Here is a 7,359-nt window from a genome sequence, read left to right as displayed (position 1 = left end):
AGTTAAAAATTATTGACACTTATTAAATCCTCTATTTGTCATGCCTAGATCCCTGTTTGTTGAAATTATTTTTATATGATGATTTGGTGTGATTTTCACCTTGAATTTATGTGAAATATTATTTTGTTGAGTTGTTCACTCCCTAATATTTTTGTTAAGATTTTTGTGCACATTATGGTCGAGGCATGGGCTCCTTATTGTGGAAAATGATGTATTGTTGGTTTCCGTAGCAAGTTGAAATATTTGAGCACTTGATGATCCATTTATGATATGTGAGCACTTGATGTGCAGTTGTTGAAATCATATTTACTTTGGGACTACGAAACGGTATTTCGAGAGATCCCCCTGCCTTGCATATTTACTTTGGGACTACGAAAAGGTATTCCGGGAGATCCCCCTGCCCTGCATATCTACCTGCATATTTACTTTGGGACTACGGAACAGTATTCCGGGAGACCCCCCTGCCCTGCATATTTACTTTGGGACTACGGAACGGTATTCCGGGAAATTCTCCGGTCTTGCATATTTACTTTTGGGACTACGAGGCAGTACCTCGGGAGATCCCCCCTGTCTTGCATATTTACGTTTGGGACTATGAGACGGTACCTCGGGAGTGCCCTTTGTTGATATTTTTTTATGGATGCACTTTCCTTTGGTTATTTTGTTTTTCCGTGATATGTAAATTCTTGTGTTCTTCCGTGATGTATTATTTGATTTTATTATGTGTTTTGCATTCCTTGTTGTATTGTATTGGCTTTGGCTCCTTGTACAAGACTCTAGAGATTTGTGTTTATGGTTTTTACTGGTTTTCGAGAATTGAGTTATTTCAAATAAAAGGAATGGCTATTATGTTTTAATTTAATAAATTTTACATCCAAATTATTAGTTATAGGATGCTTCATTTTAATTGGAATATCATTTTCTTCACCCAAATGGTTTCTAAAATAAATTCATTCCTTTGTTGATTTCTTACTTGATTTAAAGATTTTAACCTTACTTTAGTGAAAATAAATTGATCATGCGGATCTTATATACATTGATATTTTGACACATGAGTGGTCCGTGTGATGGTAAAAGAAAATATGGGCACGAGGTGGCGTGGAAAAATAATATGAAAGTGGGCTGAGACCCGTAATTTTTATGATTGTGAAATGAGGTGTCACATGGTGACTTTTACTTGAAAATATATTTATTGGAAAGTATTATATCCTGAAAATTATTATTTGAAAAATATATAGGCGAAAGAATTTATATTTGAAGAATTTGATTAATTGATTGTACACGTGTTTCTTATTCGTCTGAGCAATAATTATGATGTTCTTGTTGCATTGTTGTTATATCACTGGTTGATTTTGTTGTTATCGTTGCTAGTTATTTTCCAGTATTATTTTGTATACTATATTGCACAGGTTATTAGACTAGTGAGTGTCTTGACTGTACCTCGTTTCTACTCCACTGAGGTTAGTCTTGATACTTACTGGGTACCGATCGTGGTGTACTCATACTACACTCCTGCACATTTTTGTGCAGAGCCAAGTATTGGAGGTATCGAACCCGGACAGAATTAGAGTGTGATCGCAAGGATTCAAGGTAGAGCTGCTTGGTCGTCGCAGTCCCTTGGAGTCTGTTCATTTCATTGTACTTTAATTTTTAATCAAACGGTATTGTATATTTGGTCCTCATGATCATTCCATGTATTCAGCTAGAGTTCGTGACTCAGTACTACCAGTCTCGGGAGATTGTATATTCTTATTTGTCCCGCTGTTAGTTTTGATTACTTATTTAATTTTAAAAAAATAAAAATAGCTTCAAAAATGTAATTGAAATCGGCTTACCTAGTATTAGAGACTAGGTGCCATCTCGACGCCTGTGGCGGGATTTTGGGTCGTGACATTTAAATATTGAGACCTTCAACTTCCACTTTAATCCAATACCTAGTAAGCATAAACAAGTAACGATATCAACAAATCATGGTGTAAGCCTAGATCTACCCGGACATAAGCATGAATAGTAGCTACGCACGGACTATCGTTACATCGTGCGTGCGTAGCCCCCACAATTAAAAGTACATATTGATTTAAGTTCACCTATGGGTTTAATTTCACTCTTACAAGGTTAGAAAAGAGACTTACCTCGTCTCAAGGTCTACTTCTCGGCTCAAGAATGCGCTCACACCCTCAAGTCGGTGCCGAATCAATTCAAACTAATCAAATAATATATAAACTAATCAATACGTGCTCAAGAGTTCGTATTCCAACTATTAAAAAGGTTACCCAACCCTAAATGCAAGATTCTAAAAATTCACCCCCGAGCCCACGTGCCCGGATTTCGGAAATTTTCGAAGAAAGTTGTTATCCATAACCTTAGAAACATAAATATATAATTTTCACTAAGTTTCATAACCATTTTCGTGGTAAAATCCCATTTTTATTAAACCGTAGGTTTTTTATCTATAATCTACCAATAATATATATACTAAACTCATATTAAGTAGAAATTACTTGCCTCACAAAGCTAGGTCGAAATCTCCTCCTTGAAAGCTCTCAAATCGCCCAAGAGTGAATGAAAATGTGATAAAAATGGCCTAAGTCCCGTATTAAATGAACCCTCATTGCCCAACGACTTTCGCACCTGCTTTGGGCCGCGTTTGCAGTCTCGCACCTGTGGCAAATGCCTCGCAGGTGAGCCTTTCCCTCACCTGGCCGGGCTCCGCATCTGTGGACAAGGAGGGCCGCTTCTGCGAGCCTAGTCGCACATGCGACCAAGGCTCTCGTACCTGCGCTCACGCAGGTGCGCCCAATCTTCCGCATCTGCGGATTCTGGCCTACCCTCCATTTCTCGCTTTTGTGGCTCGTGGCTCGCACCTGCTAGCCCGCACTTGCGGCTGGCCAAGCACAGATGTGATTATGACAGATCTGGGAGCTTCAGCTGTTGCAAGCTTCCGACTTGGTCCGAGCCTCGTCCGATTGACACTCGGGGAGGGGCCCCGCCCAAACATACCAACAAGATTAGAATCATATAGCGAACTCGCTCGAACTCTCGGAATGCCCGAAACAACATTAAAACTATGAATCGCACCCCAAAACCAATTGAATCAAACTTATGAATTTAAAGTTCCTCTATTCACTAAACATGCGCTGAAACATACTTAGACTACTCAGATTGATACCAAATTTTGCGTGAAAGTCTTAAATGACATTACAGAACTATTCCTGGTATCGGAATTCCGTTTGGACCTCGATATCACCAAAAACCGCTCCAAACCAAATTTAAAGAACTTCAAAATTCTTCAAGAACCAACTTTTGATATTAAGTGCCAAAACGCTCTCGGTTCATCCAAAACCCGAACCGAGCATACGCCCAAGTCCAAAATTATCATACGAACCTATTGGAACCGTCAAATCCTGATTTCGAGGTCGTTTACTCAAAATATTGACCGAAGTCAAACTTAGCCTTTTAAGGCCAACTTAAGGGACCAATTGTTCCGATTTTAACCCGAACCCTTCCAAATCTCAAAATAACCACCCCCACAAGTCATAAAATAGTAAAAACACATTCGGGGAGTCTTATTTAGGGGAACGGGGTTCTAGAAAGCAAAACGACCAGTCGGGTCGTTACATTCTTCACCTCTTAAACAAACGTCTGTCCTCGAACGGGTCTAGAATCATACCTGGAGTGCTGAACAAGCAATGATATCTGCTCTGCATGTCTTCCTCGGACTCCCAAGTCACCTCCTCGACTGGTTGGCCCCTCCACTGGACCCTCACTGTTGAAATGCTCTTGGATATCAAGTGGCGATCCTGCCTATCAATAATGGCAACTGGCTCCTCTTCATAACCCATGCTCTCATCTAACTGAATCGTACTGAAGTCTAACATATGTGACAAGTCGGTATGATACTTCCGAATCATAGACACGTGGAAAATCGGATGAACTCCCGATAGACTGGGAGGCAAAGGAAGCTCATAAGCAACCTCCCCAACACGCCTCAACACCTCAAATGGGCCTATAAACCTTGGGCTCAATTTGCCCTTCTTCCCAAACCTCATGATCCCCTTCATCGGCGAGACTTTCAAGAGAAATTTCTTGCCTACCATGAATGATAAGTCACAAGCATTCCGATCCGCGTAACTCTTCTATCGGGACTGTGCTGTGCGGAGTCGCTCCTGAATCAACTTTACCTTTTCCTAGGCATCCTTCACCAAATCAGTACCATACAATCTAGCCTCGCCGAGCTCAAACCACCCAATGGGAGAACGACATCGCAACTATATAAAGCCTCGAACGGAGCCATCTTGATGTTGGACTGGTAACTGTTGTTGTAAGCAAACTCGGCCAAGGGCAAGAACCGATCCCAATGTCCTCCAAGGTCAATTACACATGCTTTGAGCATGTCCTCCAATATCTAAATTGTCCGCTTCGACTGCCCGTCGGTCTGTGGATGAAATGCTGTGTTGAGCTCCACACAGGTTCTCAATTCACTCTATATTGCTCTCCAGAAATGTGAAGTAAACTGAGGACCTATGTCTGAAATGATGGAAACAGGCACACCATGCAGCCGAACTATCTCCTGGATATAAATCTTGGCCAATCTCTCCGAAGTATATGTAGTCATCACAGGAATGAAGTGTGCCGACTTAGTCAATCTGTCTATAATGACCCAAACTGCATCAAACTTTCGCAAAGTCTACGGCAAACCAACTACGAAGTCCATAGTGATGCGCTCCCACTTCCACTCTAATATGGTCATTTGTTGGAGTAGGCCTCCTGGCCTCTGGTGCTCATACTTAACCTGCTGGCAATTTAGGCATCTAGCCACATACTCAATTATGTCCCTCTTCATCCGCCGTCGCCAATAATGCTGCTTCAGGTCACAGTACATCTTCGTAGTACCTGGGTAAATGGAATATCGAGAACTGTGCGCCTCTTCTAGGATCCTTTCTCTCAAGCCATCGACATTAGGAACACATATGCGACCCTGAAGTCGCAGGACACCATCCTCGCCAATAGAAACCTCTTTGGTACTACCCTGTAGTATCGTCTCTCTGAGAACCAACAGGTGCGGATCATCAAACTGTCCAGCCTTGATCTGCTCCAACAGTAAAGACTAGGCAATGATGTAAGCAAGAACTCGGCTGGGCTCTGAAATATTCAACCTCACAAGTCTGTTAGCCAAGGATTGAATGTCCAAGGCTAGTGGCCTCTCATCTGCTGAAATGAATGCCAAGTTACCCATACTCTCTGTCTTCCTACTCAAGGCATCCGCGACTATATTCGCCTTGCCCGGATGATAAAGAATGGTGATGTCATAATCCTTCAGTAACTCAAGCCATCTACGCTGTCTCAAATTGAGATCCCTTTGCTTGAACAAATGTTGCAAACTGCGATGATCGGTGTAAACCTCACAAGACACCCCATAAAGATAATGCCTTCAGATTTTAAGAGCATGAACAATCGCGGCCAACTCCAAATCATGCACAGGATAATTCTTCTCATGGGTCTTCAGCTGACGTGAAGCATATGAAATAACTCGTCCTCCTGCATCAATACACCACCCAAGACAATGCGTGAAGCATCTCAATACACAATATACATCCCCGAACCGGAAGGCAACACAAGGACTGGTGCTGTGGTCAAAACTGTCTTGAGCTTCTATAAGCTCGTCTCACAATCATCGGACCAACAAAATTGAGCACCCTTCTGGGTCAATCTAGTCAAAGGTTCTACAATAGATGAGAAGCCCTCCACGAACCGGCGATAATAACCTGATAACCCCAAGAAGCTTCTGATCTCGGTCGCCGAAGTAAGACGAGGACAACTCTGAACTGCCTCAATCTTCTTGGGATCCACCTTAATGCCTTCGCCTGATACAACATGCCCCAAGAATGCCACAATATCCACCTAAAAACTCACACTTAGATAACTTAGCGTATAGCTTCTGTTTCCGCAAAGTCCGAAGCACCACTCTCAAATGATGCTCATGATCCTCCATGCTACATGAGTAAATCAAAATGTCATCAATGAAGACAATGAAGATAATCTGACTAGATGTGCTGACAGACAAACCCTTCCACTCCAATCTAGGCAACTTTGGCATCGCTAAGGTAACAGTCCTGGCATGGCAATCTAGGATGGCGTGATACGGAGATAGCCAGTCCATGCCCAAGATGACCTCAAAGTCGGTCATATCAAGAAACAGAAGATCCGCTCTAGTCTCATAACCACAGAATGTAATCACACAGGACCGATAGATTTGATCCACTACAACAGAGTCGCCTACAGGAGTGGACACATAGACAGTAGTTCCCAAGGATTCACGAGGAGTATCCATAAAGTGAGCAAATAGATATGACACATACGAATAGGTAGATCCTGGATCAAATAATACTGAAGCATCCCTACCGCAGATAGAGATAATACTTGTGATCACGGCATCGGAGGCCACTGCATCTGGTCGGGCCGAAAAAGCATAAAATCTGGCTGGAGTGCCACCTGGATGGCCTCTGCCTGCCTGACCTCCACCTCTGGGACGACCCCTACCCACCTGCCCTCCGCCTCTAGGCGACCGAACGGCTGGTGCGGCTACTGGAGCTGTAATCATGGGCTGCTAACCTTGCTGCACTACCTTGCCCCGAAGTCTGGGGCAATGCCTTTTCATGTGACTAGGATCCCCTCACTCATAAAAAATTCTCGGAGCGGTGGACTGCTCCCCTGAAGTCTGACCCTGATGGCCTGAATACCCACCGGAATGACCCTGGATAGTTGATGGGCGATATGAACTCTCTGGCATGGAACTGAAGTAGGCACTGGAAGAACCCTGATGACCGGAGTACCCACTGAAAGAAACCTGAATAACTAGCGGGCGGTAAGAACTCTCTAGCATAATGCTGAAATAGGGTCATGCCGGAATACCTCGAGGAAGTGGTGGTGCCGGATATAGGGGCGTTCTAGGCTGACCCCTCCCAAAATGACCTCTGCCCCCAGCTGGGGCACCTCTGAACTCTCCAAAAAAATGGGACCTCTTGTTCCGTTGCATCTGCTCTCTACCCCTCATACGGTAACCCTCAATCCTCCGAGCAATCTCTACTACCAACTGATAAGAAGTCCCCATCTCAACCTCCCAGGCCATAGTAGCCTAAATACCTGAGTGCACCCCTGCAACAAACCTCTACACTTGCTCCGCCTCAATAGGAAGTATCATAAGTGCATGGCGAGACAACTCAGAGAATCTCGTCTCATAATCGGTCACTGACATCGGACCCTGCTCGAGCCGCTCGAACTAACACCGCAACTCTTCCCTCTGGGAGGGTGGGATATACCTATCCAAAAATAAATGGGTGAACTGGTCCCAAGTCATGG

The 7,359-nt window shown here is 43.6% G+C and overlaps 1 protein-coding gene across 1 annotated transcript; it reads right to left on the bottom strand.

Moving 5' to 3' along the window:
- Positions 1 to 4,687: 4,687 nt before the first annotated feature.
- Positions 4,688 to 6,601, bottom strand: LOC138898389 (uncharacterized). Its single transcript, XM_070184451.1, has 3 exons — positions 5,963 to 6,601; positions 5,728 to 5,901; positions 4,688 to 5,089 (listed from the first exon to the last, which is right to left on the bottom strand). Exons 1-3 carry the CDS (start codon positions 6,599 to 6,601, stop codon positions 4,688 to 4,690), a joined length of 1,215 nt encoding a protein of 404 aa, XP_070040552.1.
- Positions 6,602 to 7,359: the final 758 nt, after the last annotated feature.

This window comes from Nicotiana tomentosiformis, chromosome 9 (genome assembly GCF_000390325.3).
Source record: "Nicotiana tomentosiformis chromosome 9, ASM39032v3, whole genome shotgun sequence".
Taxonomy (NCBI): Eukaryota; Viridiplantae; Streptophyta; class Magnoliopsida; order Solanales; family Solanaceae; genus Nicotiana; species Nicotiana tomentosiformis.
The sequence above is the reverse complement of the archived record's forward strand: the minus strand, read 5'-3'. Positions and strand labels throughout refer to the sequence as shown.

Coding starts and splice junctions, on each gene's coding strand:
- LOC138898389 (XM_070184451.1), bottom strand. CDS start 6,601: ATGATTACAGCTCCAGTAGCCGCACCAGCCGTTCGGTCGCCTAGAGGC. Junction 5,902..5,962: donor ATGAGCATCATTTGAGAGTG/GTGCTTCGGACT, acceptor GTGAGTTTTTAG/GTGGATATTGTGGCATTCTT. Junction 5,090..5,727: donor TGGAGGGCTTCTCATCTATT/GTAGAACCTTTG, acceptor CTGTTGGAGCAG/ATCAAGGCTGGACAGTTTGA.